Genomic DNA, 25,000 nt, shown 5'->3' with positions numbered 1-25,000 from the left:
CATAAACTTACCTTTTAAAAGTTCAACTATACTATCATTTCTAATTCTCTGAAAATTATTTAAAAAGCTATTCAGAATCTGGTGATAGCAACAAGAATAAAAGCCTGAGGACTCAGGAGGCAATTCTATTTTCTGGAAAGGACAGACACTTAATGTGAATATATTTTATATTAAATACTCACCAGCTACAAAGACTGCACCATGAGCACATTCAATTTCAACAGCAGAGCAAAAACCCTTTGGTGAATTTGGAGGACAAGGAAACTTCCTGAAAAATAAAGGAACAACAACAACAACAAAAAAAAACTGTCATGACTACTACTTTCAGGACAAGAGGCTGAATCACACAACCAAGATGAATCAGAACACATTCTGAGTCAGATATGTTTTGAAGTTGCACAAACAAAAGATAAATTTTTATCATGTGGGGGAGCTAACTTACTAAACCAAGCAGACTAGGTCTGTAAAGATATAACTTCTCTTCAGTTAATGGAGTTCAAAGTAAAGTTGCAGAGACTCTCAAGATCATTTATCTGCTCTGTGAATTGGGCAAAGGCCCTGCCTTACTTAGCTCTTGAACAAACAGTTAAATCAGATGATATTTGGACTGGAGAGGAAAGAAGGCAAGAATTTTCTGCCCTTATTCTCTTTCTTTCCTTCTCCTCAGCCTCAGAGATCCATGGATAAGTCCCAGTGACATAAATGATTCAACTTGGACAGAAAGTGGGGGAGACTGCTCTCTTTCCTTTTTCTCTCTTAAGCCTCTGAAACATGATCTCAGATACCAATTAAGACTGTGAAGGAACTGGGAGAGAACAATGCTCTATCTTTCACATTAAAAAGAAAAACCATCACTAAAACTGGACTTTACCTACAGAGATAATGACTGTAAAATGCTCAGCACAGTGCCTTGCACCCAGTAGGTGCTGTATAAATGCTTATTCTCTCCTCCTTCCCCTCCCTTATTCCACAGAGCCCCAGATATTGAAGAGTATCAGAGTCTCCACATAGTTTGAAAAGGTTCATACTATTTCCCAAGTTGATTTAATCAGCAAATATTTAGGCTCTGGGAAACTATAGCTTACACAAAAAAATTGTCATCAAGTTTTTAAATGGAATAAAAATAATCACTTATAAGAAACTTCCTTAGACTCTGAAATGTAACCATCCTGGAAAAATCTTTATTTTCTGTTTTCATAATTTTAATTGTCTGTAGTCTTATTAAAAATAACATATTTTCTGGAAAAATCACTATGATGATAATTTAATTTTAAGAGAAAATTCATGCAATAGTAGTATTATAAACCAGTAAAAAAAAATACTGTAAGACTTTTAATGAATCAGATTTTAGCAATTAAGGAAGATCATATGATTCCCATTGCTTTTTTTTTTTCCTACCAAAGAGCTGGACAATAGTAGGAAATGCAGATTAATTGTGGTGTCACGGAAAAAGAAAAATGCAAGTTAGGAGATGTGGTAATACTGGTACCACTGTGTAGGAGACAGGGCACAGACTTAAAGTCAGGAGCAGCTGAGTTCAAATTCTGTCTCAGACACTATTAGCTATGACTGGGAAAGTCACTTAACCTATCTGGGTCTCATTTTCCTTATCAGTAAAAAAGGGAGTTAAGACTAGATGGCCTCTAAGAAACCTTACAACTCTGACCCTGTGACCCATTTTAGATTGCTTAAAATCAGCACTGGATCAGGAAAGACCAGAGTTCAAATCCTACCTCAGATACTTACTAGCTGGGTGACCTGGGCAAGTCACTACACCTCTACCTGTTTCTGTTTCAATGTCCTAATTTGTTAATGAGGGGGTGATCCCTTCCAGCTGCAAGCCTATGATCTTACTGTCCTTGTTCTGCCACGAACTAGCTGTATTTATCTTGGGAAAGTAACTTCATTTTCTCTTTTATGAAATGGAAAGGTTGGACCAGATGGCCTCTTCAGCTCTAATAAACTATGTTTCCTCTCGGATTCTATACTTATACATACTTGCGGAAATCTTCTTCTTTTATTTTGTCCAAGGCTTTCAAAACTGCCATTCTAGTGAATACAGACTACAGAGGAAAATGAAAATAAGAGAAATGAAAAGAGGCAAAATAAAGTATGACTGGAAAAATTATGTACATTTATATCACATAAAGGGCGAATATCTGAAAAATTTAACAGATGTATGAATATTAAAGCAAGTATACAAACAATGCATCTCAAAACTTCTACCACCTTTCATGAATGGAATACTTTTTCTCTTAAGTGACAGATTTATCATCTAACCAGATCCTTTACCTTAAATTAAGAATTTGCTGAGGTATCTATCAGTTAGTACTTTTTCCCCTAGTCCAACTCTGGTACCATACATATTTGGTGAGCTAATTTCTTGGTACAGGAGGAAGTGGATGTACATTACAGGAAAATGGATTACAGTGGTATAAACCCATCACCACCATCATGGTACAAGTGGGTAATTTCAGTCACAGACAAACTGAGTAAATCAATGGAAAATTCAATTGTACTGCACGAAACAGTAATAGTCCAAATGCTCCCTATTCTCTTCTAAAGTTTTATTAATGCCCTTTGTTTCTATATCACATTCATTTTCCCCTTCCCCCTCTCCTTTACTCCTCAATTAAGGGACCAAAGAAATATAAAGAAAACAGTTAAGCAAAACTTCTGACTTCATCTGAGAGCATGTGCAATAGCCCACACTTGTAGTCTCATCTAACTAACAAAGGAACCTGCATTCTTTCATGTAATCTTCTCTGGGACCAATCTTGGTCATTGTAATTATATAGCATTCAATTTCATTTAATTATTCTTTTTCATCATATTGTTATCATCAGTGTGTTTTTAATTTGGTTATACTCATGCTAAGTCATCCCACATTTCTCTAAATTCCTTTTTCTGTTTCTTACATTGCAATATTACTCAATTGCATTCATTTACCACTATTTAGCCAAATCCACACCGTTTCAAATTCTTTGTTAGCACAAAAAACTGCTATGAATAGCTGGTATATTTGTTTTTTATCTCACTGAGGTATGTGCTTAGCAGTGTGATTTCTTGGTCTGAAAGTATAGACATTTTAGTTACTTTATATAATTCCAATTGTTTCCCAGAATGGTTAGACTAATTTCACAGCTCCACCAAGAGTTTATTAGTGTACCTGTCTTCACATGGCCCCTCTAACACTGACTATTTCTCTTTTATCATTTTTGTCAATTTTCTGACTGTGAGGTGAAATCTCACAAGTTAGTCTGATTTGCATTTGTTTGATTTAAGGTAATCATTCATATGATTGTAATCAATTTGTGATCTTTACTTCAAGGATTGTTTATTTATATCCTTTGATCATGTATCTTTTGGGAATGGCTTTTGATCTTTCATATTTGTATTAATTCCCTTTATGTCTTACATCCCAGACCTTTGTTATAACAGATAATAGATGCAAACATTTTTTCAACAATAGTTGCCTTTCTTATCCTAGCTACACAGATTGTACAAAAATTTTTGTTTCGTGTAATTAAACCTGTCAGTGTTCAATCTTTTGTGATTTCTCCTATCTCATGCTTGATTGAAAATTTCCTCTTTTATTAGAGTTCTAAATTTACTTCCAACTATTTTTTTATTTTCCTCTAATTTTTTTTTTAAGTTAGGTTCGCCCATTCATTTGGAACATATCACATGATATAGTGTCAGCTGCTGGTCAAAATCTATATTTTTTTGTGAACTGCTTTGTGGTTTTCCCAATAGTTCTTATTAAACTGGGAGTTTATGTTCTCTGGGAAGGGAATAAGCATCTATTAGGGGCCTACTATGTATTAGGCACTGTGCTAAGTACTTTTACAGATATTATCTCATTTAATCTTCAAGTTATTGAAGACTGGCTTTATTGAGTTTGACTTTTTGTGCCCATCTACTTTGTTCCAATAATCTACTTTTCTATTTCTTTAGCCAATCCCAAATATTTTGAGAATTATAACTTCACAGTATAATTTGATGTATCTCACTTTTTTCTTTTTCTTCTAATTACTACCCTTGAGTTTCTATACCTTTTGAAAGTCTAGAGTTTCTTAAGTCTGAGGACCTGGGCTCAAATCCTGCCACTGACGCTACATGTGTGACACTGACCAAATCATTCAACACGACCTGGATCTTTCTTTTCTCATATACAAAACCTGAGTGTTAGACTAAAGGACCTCTGAAGTCCCTTTCAGCTCTAGCTTTCTGATCCTATGATCTATAAATTAAATTATTTTATATCACTTTAATTATATTTGTGTGAACCAATAATAAGCAACAATATTTCTGTAATTAAATAAGTCACTCATTATTTCTTTAATGAGCATTTTCTAATTGTTTTATGCCTTTAGTGTGCCTGAGTAGATGACTCCCAGGTATTTTATATATTTCATAGTTTTTTGAATGCGATTTCTCTTTCTGTATTTTTCCTTCTGGCTCCTGATCTTACTATTTAAAAGTGGTAAAATATTTTGTGAATGTATTTTGCATCTTGCTACTTTGATAAAGCTGTTGTCACAATTATTTTGCAGTCTTTGGGGTTTTATAAGTAAACCATGCCATTTGCAAACATGGATAATTTCATCTGCTCTTTCCTGATGTGTCTGCCTTTAATGCCTTTATTTTGCCTTCTGCACAACAACATTTCTACAACTATGACAACAGACTGTTTTGATAATGTTTTATCTTTGTATTTACTGGGAAAGCTTTTGGCGTTTCTCCATTGTAAATAATGCCAGCTTTTGTTTTGAGATATATACTTTTAATCATCGTAGAAAAATTGCCCTGCCAGGCCCATGATTTTTAGAGCTGTTGGCATAAGTGATTGCTGTATTTTGTCAAAGGTTTTCTTGGCATTCATTGATAAAATCATGGAATCTTCTGTTTTGTTTTTAATATTTAAAAAAATTAACACAATTCACAGTGAAACATCCTTGCACTTCCAATTTGGTTAGAGTGAAGATGACCAAGAAAACCAAGAAGATTCTGGGTTTGATTCTGTGACCTTAAGTGACCTTAAGCAATAGCTCTCTGCCTCAGTTTCCAGATTTGAAACATGGGAGGGAATAAGAGTTTGGAATTTATGGCCTTTAAGATGCCTCAGCTCTGAACCGATGATCTTATGAATAATTTCTTGGACATACTACTGTAGCCTTTTTGTTATGTTTTATTTAAAATCTTTGCATTAAAATTCATTACAGATACCGGCCTAGTTCCCTCTGCTTTGTTCATCTCTGGTTTAGGGATCAGGACTATATCTGTCTAGGAGTTTGGCAGAGTACTTTCTTAATTATTGAAAATAAATCGTGTCACATAATTATTTATTGCTCTTCAAATATTTAAAAGATTTCACTGGTAATCTAGAGATTTTTTTCTTTGGTACCTGGGTTCAAGGATTTATTTAATCACCTAAAACTGGGCTGAGATCTCTATTTCATATTCTGTTAACCTATGTAGTTTAAATTTTTGTAGGTGATCCATCATTTCCTTTAAATATTCAGTTTTGCTAGTATATATCTGTAAATAGCACACCTGATAACTCCGTTAAAGTCTCTATTAGTTGTGAATTTACCTTAATTTCTTTTTATTTTGATAATTTGATTTTCTTCTTTTTTGATCAGTTCAGCTAAAGAGTTATCCACGAAGTTAATATTTTCCTTAATTTTTCTGTTGATATCTTTTGTTTTTATATAACTTACATTTCTAAGAGGGCCATTCTTTACAATAAAGGATTAAAAAAGAGAGGGGGGAAACAGTTCAGCAAAACTGAATAACATAACAAAACAAACAAAAAAAAAAGTCTGACATTATATGTAGTGTTGCATACACATAACTCCTGACTTCTGCAAAGAATCAGGGCCAAGTATCTTCTCACCTCCTCTTTGGAGCTAAATATAACTATAATATCTTTTCAGCATTCCATTTCAATTGTTTCATTCTTTCAACTTACATTGTTGTAGCCATTGTATATATTATTTTTCTGGTTCTGCCTACTTCATTCTGTGTCAGTTTCCTGTAAGTCTTCTTATGCTTCTCTGTATCCATCATAGTCATGGTTCCTTAAAGCACAGTCATATCCATTATACCTCATGTTGTTGTTTCATAGTTTCCAATCATGCCTGACTCTTTGTGACCCCATTTGGGGTTTTCTTGGCAAAGACACTAGAGTGCTATTTCTTTCTCCGGCTCATTTTACAGATGAGGAAACTGAGCCAAACAGGGGTAAGTGATTTGTCCAGGGTCACACAGTTATTAAATATTAAATAAAATCTGAAGCCAGATTTTAACTCAGGAAGCTAAGTCTTCCAGACTCCAACCCCACCACTCTATTCACTGTGCCACTTAGCTGTCCTGACATTCATGTACCACTCCTTTAGCTACTCTCCAATCAATGAGCACTTACTTTGTCCCCAGGAATTACCACAAAAAGTGCTGCTATGAATGTTTTGGTATATGCAAAAGCTCTCTTTTTAACATTAACCCCAATAGAACTTCTGTATCAAAGAGTATGGCCACTTCAGTCACTTTATTCATATAATTCCAAATTTCTTTTCAGAATAGTTGGACCAACTCATAGCTCCATGCACAGTGCATTAGTGTGACCATCTTTCCACACTCACTCACACTGGCTTTTCCTCCCTTTTGTCATTTTGGCTGATTTGCTAGGCGTGAAGTAAAACTTTGTTATTTTGATTTTCATTTCTCTTATCATTAGTGATCTGGAGTATTCTTTCATAAAGTTGTTAACAGAGTGCCTTTATCCTTTGATCCATTATTTATGGGAATGGCTTTTGATCTCTTATCTTTCTGGTGAGAGAGGCAGTGGGTCATAATGGACAGAGTCCCCTACTTGGCTGCCAAAGTGCCTTGCTTCTAAAAGGCAGGTCTGACCCCCTGTTCAATAAAAACCAGTAGACCTCCTTTACTCTCAGGACCAAATATAAAATTCTCTAACATTTTAAGCCTTTACAAGTGGTGCTAGGCTGAGGTACACCACATCTCCAACTCCATGCGTTTGCACTGGCTGTCCCCTATGCCTACAATGTTCTTCTTTCAGCCTTTTAAATGTCCTGGCTTTCTTCAAGTCTTAGTTCAAATCCTACCTCCTGCAGGAGGCTTTTCCAGGTGCCCTCCTCCTTCCCCCAAGGTCTTTCCTCAGAGATTATCTTTGACTTACTCTGTAACTTGTACATCCATAGTTATTTATTTCTGATTATGAACTTCTTCAGGAGAGGGCCAGTGTTTTTACCTTTCTTTGTATCCCCAGCGCTTAGCACAGTGCCTGGCCCACTTTAGGTGCTTTTAATAAGTGTTTGTGGACTGACTATGGAAGTTCTTGATACTAATGAAATCACACGTCTAGTCCCTATCCAATCCCCATCCTTGATTCTGTTAGCTGTTGATATATTTTTGTTTTTATCTCATTGTTTCTAGATAGACAACATTACTTCAGCTCTTACAACGTGCCAAAAATTCTGCTAAGCATCAAGGACACAAATTTGTTGTTTGTTTGTTCAGTCATGTCCAACTTCGTGAACACCATGGACCACTGCACTCTAGGCCCTTCTATCTTCCACTGCCTTCAGTCTTTCCCAGAATCAGAGTCTTCTCCAATGACTCTTGTCTTCTCAGTAAGTGGCCAAAGTATTTAAGGTTCAGCTTCACTATTTGTCCTTCTGATGAGTAGTCTGAATTAATTCCTTTAAGTATTGATTGATTTGATCTCCTTGCTGTCCAAGGGACTATCAAAAGTCTTGTCCAGCACCATGTTTCGAAAGTGTTGATTCTGAAGTTTTCAGCTTCCCTTATGGTCCAACTCTCACAGCCACACATTACTACTAGAAAAACCAAAGTGTTGATGATATAGACCCTTCATCAACAAGGTGATGTCTCTGCTTTTTAGTATGCTATCTAGATTTGCCATAGCTTTCCTTCTAAGGAGCAAGTGTCTTTTAATTTCATGGAAGCAGTGAAATCTGAGCCTGCTTTCATTTCTTCTCCCTCTATCTGCCAGGGCATATTGGGACCAGTTTCCATGACTTCAATTTTTGTTTGTTTCTTTCTCTGATGTTTAGCTTCAAGCCAGTTTTTAAGCAAGCAAAACAATCACAGCCCTCAAGGAGCTTACATTCTAACGTGGGAAGACAATAAATAAAAGGAGGTTGGGAAAGGGATGGCAAACGATATTCCTAAAGTGTGGGTAGAGGCCAGGAGCCAAGCAAGGTAAGTCCCAAACTGACCTACCACAGCTAGCATAGCATCAGGGGGTAGAATCCCATTCTCAGGTAGGGAGGCAGTCAAGATGATCGCCAGAGTGGTATGCAGACACCCTGGCTGTAGTCTTACTGTTTTCCACTTTCCTAATTTCTTCTCTAACTTTTCCAAGCATTCTTCTTTTATTTCTTCTATTTATCTTCTTTTATTCTTCCTCATTTTTTAACTGAGACTTTTAAAAACTGTATACTATCCCAAAGAGATCATAAAAATGGGAAAAGGACTCACATGCACAAAAATATTTATAGCAGCTCTTTTTGTGGTGGCAAAGAATTGGAAATTGAGGAAATGCCCATCAACTGGGGAATGGCTGAATAAGTTGTAGTATATGAATGTGATGGAATACTACTGTGCTGTAAGAAATGATGAGCAGGCAGACTTCAGAAAAACCTGGAAAGACTTGTATAGACTGATGCTGAGTGAAGTAAGCAGAACCAGGAGAACGTTGTACACAGCAACAGACACATTGTGCCACTTTGATAGATTTAGTTCTTCTCAGCAATGCAATGATTTAAGACAATTCCAAAAAATTCACGATGGAGTCTGAATGTACATTGAAGCATACTATTTGCAATTTTTTTCTTTCTTTCTTTCTTTTTTTTTTTTTGGTGAGGGCAATTGGGGTTAAGTGACTTGCCCAGAGTCGCACAGCTAGTGTTACATGTCTGAGGCCGGATTTGAACTCAGGCCCTCCTGACTCCAGGGTCGGTGCTCTATCCATTGCATCATATTTTTTTCTTCTGTTTTGTTTTCTCTTTCTTGTGGTTCCTCCTATTGGTTCTAATTCTTCCTTACAACATCACTAATGTGAAAATATGTTTAATAGGAATGTATCTGTAGAGCCTATATCAGATTGTGCACTGTCTTGGGGAGGGAGTGGAGAGGAAAGAAGGGGAGAAAAAAATAAAACTCAAAAGCATATGGAAGTGATTGTTGATAAATTAAAATAAATTAATAAGAAAAATTATATACTAGTTCATTAATCCTTTTTCTGCTTTGTTAATGAATGTTTTCAGAGAAATAATTTTTCCTCCGAAGACAACCACTTCACATCTTAGTAGATGCTGTAGTCAAAATAAAATACCTGACTAGTGACTAACCTTCAGCTGATAAATCTCTCTAAATTTCTCTAGGTTGGCCTCATCCTATAGTCACTGGATTTAGATGCCTTCCTAGCTGGTTAGAACTATGAAGGCAAGCCCTTTAAGGACTCAGGGTCACTGCTCTGTCCCATGAGGGATCAGAGGAGGCTTCAGTTCAAGCCAAATTTGAGGTTGTTGGGTTTTTTTGGGAAATGTACCTGAATCTATTAAGCACTTTTATGTCAAACCAAAATTCAAAGACACAAAATAGCAGCTAGATGCACAAAATAAATAATATATTCAGTAGATTTATTCTGCCCTTTACATTACAAAAGTAAACATTTGGCAAATTTTATAATCTAATCATGCTTCCCCCTCCCCCCCGATATTCTATAAGCTCCAATATTTTAGGTTATAAAATACAAGGTTGGCCTTTATTGGGTATTAAGATTCCATTTAGCTCTAAGTCTATGATCCTAAAACTAGACAATTATTCATAAGTTAAAAGGCCAAAAGGTGCTGGACTCATATTGTGCACATAACAGTAAAGAGAACTTGGAAGTAATTGAAAATGGATTTCAGTAAAGTAATTTATGTAAAAAATGTCTGACTCGTTACAAAACTATGTAAGTAACTGGTACACGTAAAGTTGCTATAGATGGTTTCACAGAAGTATGTTTCTGTGAATTGACTATACTTGCAAATTAAGGTAGTAAAAACTAAGAAATATGAGTCTATACAAATTAATTTTTTTTCAAGCGTAGTCATAATAAGACTCTATCAACTCAGGATTTCCCTAGGTGAAATAACCTAATTTGGGATTCAATTAAAAAATTCTAAACTTCTAGAAAATGGGCATTACACAAGACTTTGAAATGCGGCTGTTACAATGATACAGGACGTTGCTAGATGATGAAATCTTTGGATTAGAATAAAATTTTATTTCCCATGACAGGTAAAAGAAGCATTACTGATATTATGATACTAATTTTAACATTAGGTAACTCAGAAAGTATCATAAATACAAGGCTGTATATACTCTACAACTTTCTTGCTAGAGGCAAGGGTTAAAAATATACAAAAATAGCAGATGGAATATCTTTCAAAATATATTTTAATAATCTAACAAAATCCTATTCTTATGACTCAGAGTAGAATGAAAGTGATGCAGGGCTCTCCTAGGACATGAAAGCTCTATTAGGTCATAGTAAGCTAGAAAGGCTTTGAGCATAGGCCCAGGAATATGTCAATGGATAAGCCTAGTTAAGTTTGGGCAAACTAATCATTCAAAGGCTGGCTATCAGTTGATGATTTTTTTGGACATGGGCACTCACGAAGACCATGTTCCAGGGAAGTGGTGTCAAACTCAAATAGAAAAAAGGACCATTACACCATCCATAATGATCTCTGTAGGCCACATACTGACTTTAAGAAGCACATATTAACATTATCTATGTTGTATTGTACTTTTATTTACTTTGCTAAATATTTCCCAAATTATATTTAATTGTCGTTCAGACTGCACTCAGGAGGGCTGCAGGCCTCATGGGTCCCACACATATGATGCCTCTGTTCTAAGGCACTGAGGGGTTATGTTTTACATCAGGGGAGGGGATACCTATAAGAGGGAAATCACATATCCTTGAAGCACTGGAGTATGATGAACTATAAAGCAATTCACACACTCTCTCACACACATACACACAATGACTTGTCTCACAACTCTGTGAATACGTGATACAAGTATTATTATCCTCATTTGAAAGATATGGAAACTGAATCTCAGGGAAGTTAAGTGACTTGCTCAAGGCAACACAGAGACTCAAACCTGAGCTTACAGCAGTGAAACCCTGAGATCAGATCTTTATAAATGATACACAGCATAATGAGAGATGCCAACTATTAGACCATGGCCAACCCACTTAAGCTCCATGACTTTCATTTTGTCATCTCTAACAGAAGGATAATATCTGGAGAACCTGCTTCAAAAGCTATTTTGAAGCCCAGATGGGATAATAAATGTAAAATGTTTTGCATCCTTTAAAATTCTATATAAATGACCTATATTATTGGCGAACCTTAAGCTCACACAAAACCCACCCAAGCACGAGAATAAAAAATTTCTACCTGCTTATTTTTGGCTGGCTTGAAACAGTCTGGGCATGAAATGCTCCTAAAACAAAATAAAATTAATTTCAAGCATTACCGTCTGTACTTTTACATAATAAAAATCAAGTACATTTTCTATCATTTGGCTGTTGACTTCAGGGTATTAGGAGGAAGCAAATACTGTAATGACAATGATAACAGTTCACATTTATCCACATTACCCTCATTTATGCAAAGCACTTTCAAGTTTACATAGTTCTTTCCTCAAAGTCCTGTGCAGCAAGTAAAGTGTATTTTCACCCTCATTTTACAGTTGAGGAAAATGAGGCTGAGAGAGATTACATGCTTGCCCATGACTACAAAGCTGTTAAGTGAGAGAGTTAAGATTTTAAACCAGATTGTTCCAATTTAAAGTCCAGGAATTTTCCACTGAACTGTGCCATGACTCACCTAACCAATTGTGTCAGTTCTCCCTGGTCTACACATTAGGAAGATTAAACTCTACATCTAAATTTATACTTTAATAAGCATTTGAATATGGGAAGGCAGCATGGTCTAGTCACAGGGAAGAGCACTGCACTAGTAGTTAGAAGTGAGGTAGGTTATTATCCTTGTTTTAGAGATGAGGAAACTGAGGCTGAGAGAGGTTAAGCGATTGGCCCAGAGTCACTGTAGCATATGTCTATGCAGGCCTTGAACTCTCATCTTCTTGCCTCTCGGCAGAGCACTCTCTCTACTCTACCACCTAACTACACTAGCAGTTAGAAGATCTGGGTTCCATTCCTAGCTTTCCCACTTACTAGTCATGTGATCTAAGGTAAGTTACAACCTTTTTGAGTTTTTTTGTTTGTTTTTTTGCTAGGCAATGGGATTAAGTGACTTGCCCAGAGTCACACAGCTAGTGAGTGTCATTTGTTTGAAGCTGGATTTGAACTCAGCTCCTCCTGTCTACAGCGCTGGTGCTCTATCCACTGCGCCACTTAGCTGCCCCTTTTGGAGTTTTTTTTTTCATCTATAAATTAAGGATAATATTTGTACCTTGCCTAGCTAGGTAGAACAGTGGATATACAGCACTGGTCTTGGAGTCAGAAAGACCCAAGTTCCAATCAGACCCCAGACATTTACTAGCTGTGTGACCCTGGGCAGGCCACAACTTCTTGGCTTCAATTTCCTTATCTGTAAAATGGGGATTATAATACCATCTGCCTTCCAGGGTTATTAGCGAGGATAAAATGATATAATATTTGTATAGCACTTTTCAGACTTTGCACATAACTGTTTGTAACCTGTTTCCCCCATTCAAGTGTGAGATCCTTGAGAGTAGGTCTGGGTTTTTTTTTTTGCCCTTCTTTGTATCCCCAGTGCTTAGCACAGTGCCTGGTACATAGTAGGCACTTAATAAAGATTTACTTAATATCACGTATTGGACCTAGAGAAATAGCACTGGACTAGAAATAATTTCTAATAAAATAATTTATCTCTTATGAATTTCAAATTTACCATTTTGTAAGATGAAGATGGTTGGAACTTTTTTAAGAAAGCAAAATAAGAAAATCTTTGAGCTGAAAGGTCCTTTGTAAACATAAGGTAAGATTATGGTATTTTAAATCTGAAAAGGACTTCAGCAGTCATCTTACATAAAATAAAAGCCATGGTAGGTGGCTAAAAAATATCTTCTAAGAAGATCGTCTCGGATCATTACCTATGAAATTAAGATGTGAAAAAGCAGGAAAAGAAGAGAAATGAGCCATTAAATTTATCTTCATGAAAACTAAAGAACACGAACAATGTTATACAATTATAAAGATTACTATCATGTTTACACAGCAACTTACAGGAAGTGGCAATCCTCATCTGTTTCACGGTGAGCAAAGATCACACTTACTTCAAACAAGCTCTAAATCATAAAAATAGTTTTGAAATTAGCAAAGGGAAACTAACATCTCACAACTTGTGAATGAAAATATAAATTAAACTCTCAAAGACTGGCTCACAAAAAAAAGTAAAAAAGAAAACTGGAAATGATACTATAATCAACTCACTCAGAGGCCAGTTTTACAAAACACTGCTTCAAAAATATCTTGCTAAAACTTCTAGAGACCAGTGTGCCCTAACAAAATTAAAGACTGGGGTTTGCATTATAAAACATAGTTTTTGTAGTACATACATAGGACATATGTGTGAAAACGGGATGGGAATTTGGGGGAATGATGCAGTGAAAATAAGTTTATGAGATTTGTGCCTTTCAACCTTAAAATTACAACTGTCTAATACAATGCTTTAATCTAGTACCCAACTGGGGGGGGTGGGGGGGGTGATATGTGTGTGTGTATCCGTCCATGTGCACTGCTGGATTCTTTCTATTTTCATTTTGCCCTTTGGTTCTAAGAGATCTGGGTATTTTTATGATTTCTTGAAATATGGCGTCTAAGCTCTTTCTGCGTTCATGGGTTTCAGGTAGTCCAATGATTATTAAATTATCTCTCTTTGATCAGTATTCCAGGTTAGTTATTTCTCCTATGAAACATTTCAATTTTCTTCTAAATTTTTTTCCAGCCTTTTGCCTTTGTTTCAATATTTCTTGTTGCCTCATGACATCACTGTCTTCTATTTGGTCTCGGAATGGGAGTTTGTTGCTTGGGTAAAATTTTTTATCTCTTGGGCTAAGCTGTTAATTCACTTTCCAATTCTTTCTTCCACCACTCATTTCTTTTCCAATTTTTCCCTCAAGTACTCTCATTTCATTTATGAAAACATTTTTTAAACTCTCGCTTCAGCTCTTTCAGGAATTCTAACTGAATCTGTGCTCAAGCTGTTTTTCTGAGGCTTTGTTTATTGAAGTAGGCTGGGGACCTGCAAGCTTTCAGTGTTCCCAAAATGGTCTGATCCAGGGCAAAGTCTGACTGCTGCCCCTTTGGTATGAGCTCTGCGAGTTTCTGACCTGGGTTTGGGTACGAATAACAGTAAGAAGATATTGGATTAAGCTTCTATCAACCACTAGGCAGTTCTGCTGGTTCAGGGACAAGACTGTTAGCTCCCTTTTGATACTGGATTCTTGCCCCAGTTATTCTTATGCAGAGTAGGCTGGATGCTGGAAATGACAATCCACCTTGCTCCTAGGGTTTGAGCCAAACCACTGCTGCTTGCTTCTGAACTTCCTTCTTTCTCAGTACACTGCCCAGGGCATCCTTACCCTTGTGCATGGATCCCCTTCTTAGTCTACCCTGGACCTATCCAGAACTGAGTAACAGGCAACAAAGCTGCCAGTCTGCATCTGTTCCCACTGCAACGCTCCAGAATGGATCTGGAACCTCCTCTTGCCCTGGTATACAGCTTCTTCCTGAGGGGTAGAGTACTCCTCATGTGGCATGTTCCTGCCCCAAAACAGTAACTGGCATCTGCAGACCTCTCTATCTCCCCCGATGCTAACCTGGTTCAGCAAAGGACTCAATGACTTTCTGGATTTCCCCATAGAGATTTGGTCTCATGCATTTGCTAGATCTATTTGGAGGAGTTGAAGAAGGGAGCACAGCTGCATTACTTCCCACTACTCTGCCATCTTGGCTCCACCACACAATTTATTGTTAAATAAATTTTGCGTTCTTTACATTCATTACTGGATTGTAAGACTACAAATCAGGAACTTCTGAAATCTCAAGAATAACTCTTCTATTAGGTTAGTCTGTGTAACATCTCCCTTCTACCCATTAACCAAAAAAATGAAGCAAAAAATGATTATACATATTCCTTATATCAAGAGAAACAATAATCCATGTGAATATGTGAATAATGTTGTTTTTCTCATACCTTTTTTCCTCACTTCAACAGGTAAAGTTACCAGTGCACCAAAAGTGATATGCATTAAAGCAATAATTTTCTTTTTTTTGCTAGACCAGTGATATTTAAGATACTCATAGTATGGAACTCCCTCAGCTGAAGCAGACTGACAACTCATCTATATCTTACAGTGTTAGAGAGTTCCTGGAGCATGGAGAAGTTGTGTTACAGACAAAAGAGGAAGTCAGGACTCTAACTCCAAGGCCAACGTCCATCCGCTATGCCACAGTGCTACTTTCATACTGGAGTATGGGTTTCAGTCAGAGTTCCCGTCCACGCCCCAGTATTTACTGGGTGTGGAACTCTGGGAAAGTGTAGGTGCCTCAGCAGGCTTAAAATTGTGATAATACTTGTACTACCTCATTCACAGGATTGTTACTAGAAAACGCTTTTTTAAAACAACTATATAAACATAAGTTATCATCTTACTTCATTTCTTCATTTATACTATAATCAGTCTTCATTTACAATGTAGAGGAATTATAATCGGTTAGCTACATAATTTTCCACTACAGTCCTACTCTGATACCTCAGCCTGAGAGGGGGTATTAAGCTTATGATAAATCTTCTTTGCTTTTCTATTTTTCTTTTCTTTGACCAAGAGCAAGTAATGTCACTTAATGAGTACTGACTACAGAGATTGATTCAATCAGTTATTTATTAAATAGGTAATGAGCTATGTTAAGAGTCCTACTTGTTCAGTCTAGTAAAATATGAAAAAATGACAACATATGTATAAACAATAATTTAACATATGGTGGCTCTTTTTCACCTTCTATTAAACATTCTTGCTACTGTTAATGAGTACACTGGCCTACAAAATTAAATGTACTACATTTAAAGTCAGGTGGTAAAAAGAATAAACTGACTGAATGTGTTGCGACTTGGTTCTAAATTCCAAAAGCATAAAGGCAATGAATTTGGAAAAAATAACTAAATCAGAAACTCACATCAATGGTGAGAGTTTAGATAAGCACCTGAGTATACTACAAGAGAGTGCTTGTGTAGGAAATATGAATACTGAATCTAAAAGTTCAAGAACTTTGAATAGTAAGGGTAATGGGGCAAAATGCACTTCTGCAAGGGTGATAGTGTTAGGTTGTACTAACAAGGGATAAAACCAGCTAGTTTCTCACTTATTGTTTGTTGAAGTAGGGAGATCACGATCTCCTTACTATTCTGCCCTACTGTCTATATTTACAACTAAGGTAAACTTCAGTGCTCTATAGTGGGGGTTCTTAAACTACAGTTGTCTATGAACTTAGCTTTTAAAAAATATTTTGGTAACTATTTCAATAACTGGCTTATTTTGTAATCCTATGTATTTTATGTTATGTATTTTGAAATACTACTCTAAGAAGGGGTCCACAGACTTATACCAGACTGCGTAAGGGGTCCAGGACACTAAAAACATTAGACCCCTCGCTCTATACCAGGCCCGTACAACTTTCAGCCCATAGGTCACTTATAGCCCGCGTGCCACTTGCAGCCTGCAAAAGAATTTCAGGCAGCCCACAAAAAATGTAGAAGATATAAAATAGGCCTGCACAACATACCACCCACAGGCTGCTTTGGCAGGCCGCAAGCAGCCCATGGGTTGTATGTTGTACAGGCCTGCTTTACATTCAAGTTAGCTTCAGAGTTATTTACTATAGAACCATTACACTATTACTTAAAATTTCACAAACAGATATATCATGGCTCAGATCACAGACTAACCAATAAAAGTCAGGGCAAACCTATACAACTTTTTTCTAACACTAACTGTATAAGCCAGCTAGATGGAAATGCATAGAGCACAGAATCTGAAGCTGGGATGACCTGAGTTCAAATTGAATCTCAGGTACTTACTAAATATATGACCCTGGGTAAGCTGCTTAACCTGTCTGCTTCAGTTTCCTCATTGGCAGTGGAAGTTGTTGTGAGTATGACATGAGATCATCTTCTTTAAAGTGAGGATTGTTAGAAAACACCCTAGAGAACTCTGCACTTGATACCTGACAGAATGAAAGTTCAGTGCCACAACCAAAGCAGATTAGCTCTAGCATATGTAGAGAACTAACAAAGATCTTTGTGGAGCTCTTAGGCAGTATCAATGCAGCTCTATTATCCAAGGGGTGATGTCTAGTTGCGTTAGTAAACACCACAAATGGGAAATGGAGTCCTCTTGGCTCAGTCACCCAAGGGGTCAAAAAAAGAAAGAAAAGCAAAGAAAACCAAAAATCTCAAGACTGACTGGAGCCGCCTGTAGCTTCATCCCTTGAGAGGAAAGCAGGAAGAGGGCTTTTCTTAACTCAAGGAGTCATCTCTTATACACACTTCCTTCCAGATCATACATTATTCTTGGCTGGGTACTCAGAAGGACCTCATGAGTCCCAGAGTTGAAAAAGAAACAGACTACTGGACCACAGACTGCTCTGTGCTCTTTGAGCTGCCTATGGGACAAGTGCAGTGCAGCAACCCTCCACCTACTAGAAGATGGGCTTCAGCTGCCCAACCCAGGAACAGAGAGGGCCCCTGACTCAGCCACTAGGGGGTTGTAAAAGTCCCTGATGATCCCATGGGCACAATCTCAGGATTCAGGACCAGGACTGCCGGGATGAAGAAGAAGACTCTTGAAGGCAGTACTAGCCAAGCTTCTGGTTCCTCCCCTTCTATACAGATGGTACACTTGGTCCCAGCAAGGTAAATCAGCAGGCTACCAGGGCCACAAGCAGAGTTATAACAGTGAGGGCTCTGTGTACAGGTCATGAGGCAGGGCCCGCAGAGAATCACATACCTTACTTACACTGCTTCTGGCCAATGTTCTGGACCAAACATGACATCCAAAAGCCTTCCCACACCACCTGGGTCACTACAGTGCCATTGTCAATGAAGGCTGTGACTCTCCTCATGGGCAGGGAGAAGGACACTAGGCTTCCTACCCAGCCCTGTACTGAAAACATTCTGCCCAGGATCTGGAGGCCAGCAGAAGCCATGGAGGGAGGCTTAGAGAGAGCAGCAGGGGTAGAGCATCTAATATAGATTCAACAGAGACAGAGCTAGGCATTACGCAGTTTAATACCTTCACTTTAGGAATGAGGAAAACAAAACGGTGAAGAGACTGGCCCAAGGTTACACATGTACTAATTGCAGACAGAATTTTAATCCAGCTCCTGATTCTACACTTACTGTTCTCCCTACTATACTCAATGCTCTCTCTAAATTACTGTATTTTCTTCTTCTGCCTTGGGTATGATAAGAAACATTCTAAAGTATTCCATCAAAGGCAAGTTCATAGAAACTCATGAAAAATAGAATTGAATGTGTGGATGAACAGCCGGTAATGTTAATAAACATCTCTGATGGGGAAAGTCTAAAAAACACTCTGACACTACATTTTAAAATCAGGAAATTAGAAAACCTTTATGTTTACCCAAGGGATTGTTTGGAGAGAAAAGTACTTAACTAAGAGGACTTCTTGATGTTTTAAGAAGATAAGACTTGCAAAACAGGTGGAAGAAATGAACTCAATCAGTTAATACCTTTCCATCAACAGGAACACCCAGCTCCTCTGAGAACAAGGGATGAGTAATCCATTTGTAGGCTTCTTTAAGCTGAACAATATCATCTCTTCCTAGTGACAGGCCCTGTTTCCTGAACATCATTAAAAAGAAAAAATGAGATTCTGCATGGTGAGTTCTTATTTTTTCTATGACAGACCAGAAGCAAGGAACTACAAAAGAAAAAAGTAGCTATTAAATGGTTATAGCATATGTAAAATATTTTCACTAGCAAGCTGAGTTTTGTCTGAATTAGAATTAGCATGTTTGCTTATCACCGGTACCTAATGTTTACAGGACAGAAAGTTCTGGAAAAGTTCATGTTGTAGAGACACGAAGTGAAAAGAATTCATTGTTACACTCCAACTCCCATGCCTCATCACAGCGGGTCCTAACAAGCTGGAAAACGCTGAATACTGGACCAGGATGGACTGTGTGAGAACCAGCTGAGATAAATTTGGAGAGGCTCACAACCAGGCTGGTTAAAAGGTGATTAATTATTTGATCACAGCAACTCTCATAGCCCACCTACTGGATTACAGAGAAACTCCATTTGTGTTACTGGAGGTAACATCCACGTTAACAAAACAGCACATCCTTGAAGGAATGAAGTAAGAAGTATTAATACAATTTTGACAAATAAACCAGTGCAATATCGGATGAAAACTGGCTATCTACTTCATGGGTTCTGAAAATCCATAATAAATACGTTAAGGTTCCAACCATTCAATATCCATTCAAAAAACATCTATTAAGCACCTATTGTATGCAAAACACTGTGCTAAATGTTGAGGAACACACAAATTTTAAATGACATGGTTCCTCCTGCATGGAGCTTAGAAAAACATAATAATGATATATAATAGTACATGATAATTACACTAGAGTCGGAAAACATTGTTGTGTGAAGCACAGGCAAGAAGGTCTTTGGGAGAGATAGGAGGGAACATCAGAGAAGACTTCATCAAGAAGTTGGGACAGCTATGTGGCGCGGTGAATAGACCGCCAGCCCTGGAGTCAGGAGGACCTGAGTTCAAATCCGGCCTCAGACACATAACACTCACTAGCTGTGTGACTCAAGGCAAGTCACTTAATCCCAATTGCCTCACAAAAAAGGAAAAAAAAGTTACCATGAGATATATTCTTTAAAGGGAAGGGTAAAACTGAGCAGGTGAAGGGTATGAGAAAGGACATTCTAGGTAAAGAGACGAGCATAAACAAAGACACAGAAAAAGAACGTTACAGGTCATTTGAGGAGGAGAACAGAATAACTTGGCTACATTGTAGCATTCGTGGTAGTGAATACTAGGAGGCTGAGAAGGTAACATGGCATGGCAACAGATTGCAGATATCCTCAAATGCTAATCAAAGGAGTCTGAAATATACAGACAGGCAATAAACAGCTAAGCACTTTTAAGGAGTATGATTCAACCAGACCTATGAATAAGGAAGATTATTCTAGATTAAACTACATAGGATGAAGGATGAATTGCATCCTCGAGAGATGCTGGGAGGATCTTACAATAATCAAGGTAGGTGGTACTTAAGGCATTAGCAGAATGTTGAAAGTAGGAATAAAGAGAAGGAAAGAATGTCTAATTGCCAAATGAAGGACTGACAGATTTGGTAAGTAGATAGGAAGGGTAGGAAGAAGGGTAAAGACCTAAGACAATAAAGCTTCATTTGTAGGAAACTGAGTAATAGTCCCACAGATAGAAACAGTGAAGCCATGAAGGAGAATAACCAGTTTAGAAGTAAAGATAATACACGTATTTTGGATATGTCAGTGGTATTTACATTAGCTGACATATTAGGTTAAAATGTCCTATAGGCAGTTGAAGATGTTGCCCTGGAGTTCAGAAAAGAGTTAAGGGCTAAAGATAAAAATCTGGTAAGTATTTACAGTTAAAGCCATGAGAATGCATGAGACTATCCAGGGAAAGAATATAGAAAAAATAGAGAAACGAAACAAGGAGAGATTCTTAGAATCCCTAGTTTTCCTTCAAAATTAGCTCAGATGTCCCACCTTCCACATCAGTACTGTCAAACTCAAATAGAAAGGGATCTCTGCTGCCTGCCTACTGATTTAGAAAACCACAAATTAACATTATCTATGTTGTAATGTATTCAATTTACTTGGGTAAACATTTCCCAATTACATTTAATCTGAGTAGGGCCATAAGTTTGACACATTGTGGGAAATACTCACATAAAGGAGTCAGAAAGATCAGAAAGCAGTGAAACTGAGAAGTAGTGACAGGTACAAGAAGAATCAGGAGAGGCTGGTATTTCTTCAGTCCAAAGGAAACAGTATCAAATCAGAAGAGGTGGTCAGTTGACAGTTTTTAAATCTGCAGTCAATTAACATGCATTTATTAAGGGCTAGGGAATACAAGGAAAAAACTGAAACATTCTCTGCTCTCAGGAAGCTTACATTTGAACAAGGGAGAATGCATGTAGAATAATTACAAAGTTAGTTCACAAGGCAGTTTTGGGAAGGAAGGCACTAGCAGCTCAGGAAAATCAGGAAAGGCTTTGTGTAGAACAGTGTAAAACTCATGTACCTACCTAGATTAAAAGGTAACTGGGAAATATTTACCAATATAAATTACAACACAGAGAATGTCAATCTGTGATTTTCTAAGTTGATATGCAGCCAGCAAGGTTGGATCATAAGAGTATGTAGAGGTGGGTAAGGTGTATGAATAATTAATAATAAAAATACAAAAATGATAATAACTAACATTTATATAGCACTTACTATGTGCCAGATACTGTGCTAAGCACTCTACAATTATCTTATTTGATCTTCACAACAATCTGGTACTATTATTACCACCCCCAATTTATAGATGAGGAAATTGAGGAAAGCAGAGGTGAAGTCACTTGCCCAGGATCACACAGCTGGTGGCTAGTTTTGAATTCAGGTATTTCTGACTTCAGGCCCAGCACTCTATCCACTACACCACCAGCTACTTAACTGGAAAGGGAGAAAGGGGACAGGTTGTGAAGAGCTTTAAATAGCATACAGGCTTCTAGTTGATACTAGAGGCAGTTGAGTATAAAACTAGAGTGTAATGAATACGGGGCAACATAGAGGATAGACCGGAGTTGGAAAAAGACCTGAGGCAGAGACACAAAAAAAGAGTCCAGGCAAAAGATAAGGAGAGCTTGAATTAAGGTAGTGGCTGTGTGAGCAGAGAGAAGGGGTCAGACAGAAAAGATGATGCAGAGTTAGAAATGACACGGTTTGGCAACTAATCATATTTTTGGGGTGAGAGAAGAGTTAAGGATAACACCAAGATTTTGAACCTCTATAACCTGAATGAGTGAACAAAACACTTACTATGTGCAAAGCACTGGAGACACAAAGAAGAAGTATGCTAGGCTCTGTTCTCAAGGAGATCAAATTCTAACAGAGGAGACAACAGTTTCAGCAGTAAGTCAGATGGTAAAGCACCATGGTCCTTGGGATGCTGTGGCAAAGAACACATTGAGGCAAATTCCTAATTGTTGTTTTTCATTGATAATAATGTTGTTTTTTAAATTTTGAGCTATTTGACAGTGCCAAGGACTTTGGCAGCATCTACAGAAATAGTAGCCAGGTCCAATCTCCATTGGGGTTTGCCCCCTGCGCGGATGGCTGCAGGAACAGAGTCAGAAGCAGGACTGGTGGTCTGGGGGCACTGCCATTCCCAGGGCTCTTGGACATACTTGTCCATTGGTAGAAGCACACCAGTGATTGATATTGGTAACAGCAAGGAAGGTGGGCTCCTTCTCTTTCTTCCTTTTTAAAAAAATTCAATATTATTTTATATTTAGTTCTAAATTCTCTTCCTCCACCTCCACCTCCCCCACCCACTGAGAAAGCAAAAACATAAAACAAAAAATCGACTAGAAATATGTATAATCAAGCAAAACAAATCCCAGCATTAGCCAGGTCCAAAAAGAGCATTAATCAACATTTTAAAATGCACAAGGGAAAGTTTTAAAAATGTGAAAGGGGTCACAAACAAATACAAGAATGTCACTACACTGTGAAATTTAGTATATACCTCTTTAAAATCTAGCTGTGCATAGCGAAAGTTCACAGCTCATTTTGATTATGGATTATTTTGTTTTTTGGCTTTTTTTTTTTACTTATATCCCTAGCACCTAGTGTGGTACCTTACACATGAGAGATATTTAATACTTATTGACTGTCTGAATCCTTTCTGGTTCTTTTTTGTATATCAAAATGTTTGTTTTTGTTGATGATTAAATTCACAATACATGATAGGTTAACTGTTGCATCAAAATCCTGGAGCCAACAGGGGTTAAAAGGACTAAAGATACAGGTAAAGGTGAAAAGTAGGGATATATCTCCTTTTACCAGAGAAAAAGATGAGAACAGAAATGTTCTGAGAAACAGCCTAGAAGACCAGAGAGAGCTTCCTGTGACTGGACTTTCAGAGAAGCAGGAGATTATGTCACTTACTATAAGTGTATGTGGGGTGGGATATCTACAATTGGAAAAATTTTAAAAAGGTTTAGAATAGTTACTATGGATAATAATAGAGGGAATTGATAAAGGCAGAATACAAGTACTATTGAGCAGTAGTAAGGACTGATTTGAGCTTATGTATCATAAATTTGCAGCAAGTGAAATTAACTTCAATTTCATTACTTCCTCCAGTGAATCTCAGCAGCCCTGGAACATGTGAAGATAAAGCAGATAGAAGTTACCTAGGGATGAGGATTCACAGGGTGGGAATAATGTAAATCAAGGATTATTAGCACGTTAACTATCAAAATAACATGGAACATGAGAAGAAGCAGATCAGGAGGTCATGATTAAGTACAGAGGCAACTGAGGAGACAGACCAGGAGAACAGGCATTGATTAAAGGACCAGAGATCACAATATAGACAAAGTATGAGTGAGTGGGACAGAAGAAAGGACAGGCAATTATGGCTGGGGCTGGAATCCTGGATATCAGAGGTGATGGAATTACAAGAGATGGTAAAGTGTAGGATGTAACTATGACAACATTTGGCTAAAGTGGGCTATGGGAGTTGAGGTCAAGGTATTTTTCAGTCATAGGGTTTGTTCACATGAATATTCAAATATTCAAATGCCTAAGGAAGATGACAGAGGATAGAGTAAAAAGATGAGCCAGGTTGAGAATGGTAGAAAAGTTTGAGAGGTTGGTAGATGAAAGCAATAAAAGTGGAGAAGAATAAACAAACGGCATGATTTCAAAAGAAGAAAATTTATGGTGAAATGGTTGTAAAGGATTAGTCTAGGAGTGACAGTACGGGAACAAAGGTATACACTAGCTTCCTGTTAAGTCTGAAAGTCAAAGAAGTCAGAGCAGGATGAATGTCCATTGAAGGGAGTTGCAAGGAATTAATCAATAAGCATTTATTAAGAGTTACCTACTGCTAGTCACTGTATGAAGTGGCTGCGATATGATGACAAAAATCAATCACTGTCTTCAAGGAGCTTATATTCTATCAAGAGAAGCAAAACATATACATGACGTAAACAAAGTTAAGTACCAATACAAGATACTTTCAGGGGAGTTGCTAGCAAATGAGGGGAATCAAAAAAGGCCTTATATAGAGATGGCAACACTTGGAGAGGAGCTTTGGAGGAAGAAGATGAATCCATTAGGGAAAGCCTATGCAAAGGCTGAAGACAGTTTGTGAAGGGCTTTAAAGATCAAACAGAAGGGTTTGTATTTGATCTAAGAGGTAATAGGCAACCACTGGAGCTTATTGGAGAGGGGAGAGACATGGTCAGACCTGTGCTTTAGGAGAATCACTTTTTCAAAAGCAAATTTCTTTGATAGCACTTATGTCTTACACAACTTCCACACAGATTGCCTTAAAAATGTGCGATAGCCTGCTTGTGCCCACTATATTTCTACTATGCATTGTCCTTTGGACACACAACTTTGAATCTTTGGAGCAGTTCGCCATTAAGTAGTTTCCCAAATGCAACTGAGCCCACTCTTTTCTGTTAGTTTAATCCTGGATAGAGCTCATTGACCATTCACCATGCCTGTCCTGGAGATAGATAGATAGATATAGATATGTATAGATGTGTGTGTGTGTGTGTGTGTGTGTGTGTGTGTGTGTGTGTGTGTGT

The 25,000-nt window shown here is 37.5% G+C and overlaps 1 protein-coding gene and 1 pseudogene across 2 annotated transcripts in view; both read right to left on the bottom strand.

Annotated features, from left to right (window-relative positions):
• Positions 1-25,000, bottom strand: part of PUS10 (pseudouridine synthase 10) — an 81,858-nt gene that overhangs the window by 17,129 nt on the left and 39,729 nt on the right. For both annotated transcript variants that reach the window (XM_027865182.1, XM_027865183.1), the window contains exons 6-10: positions 18,851-18,962; positions 13,325-13,386; positions 11,508-11,553; positions 1,999-2,063; positions 183-268 (exon numbers count right to left, since the gene is read on the bottom strand). In XM_027865182.1, the coding sequence (XP_027720983.1) occupies positions 183-268; positions 1,999-2,063; positions 11,508-11,553; positions 13,325-13,386; positions 18,851-18,962 (371 nt within the window). The remainder of the gene's footprint in view (positions 1-182; positions 269-1,998; positions 2,064-11,507; positions 11,554-13,324; positions 13,387-18,850; positions 18,963-25,000) is intronic.
• Positions 17,724-18,304, bottom strand: LOC114045320 (annotated as a pseudogene).

The sequence above is a fragment of the Vombatus ursinus genome, unplaced genomic scaffold (genome assembly GCF_900497805.2).
Source record: "Vombatus ursinus unplaced genomic scaffold, bare-nosed wombat genome assembly UNPS02014778.1, whole genome shotgun sequence".
In the NCBI taxonomy this organism is placed as follows: domain Eukaryota; kingdom Metazoa; phylum Chordata; class Mammalia; order Diprotodontia; family Vombatidae; genus Vombatus; species Vombatus ursinus.
Note: the sequence above shows the minus strand (reverse complement) of the source record. Positions and strands in the feature narration are given on the sequence as shown.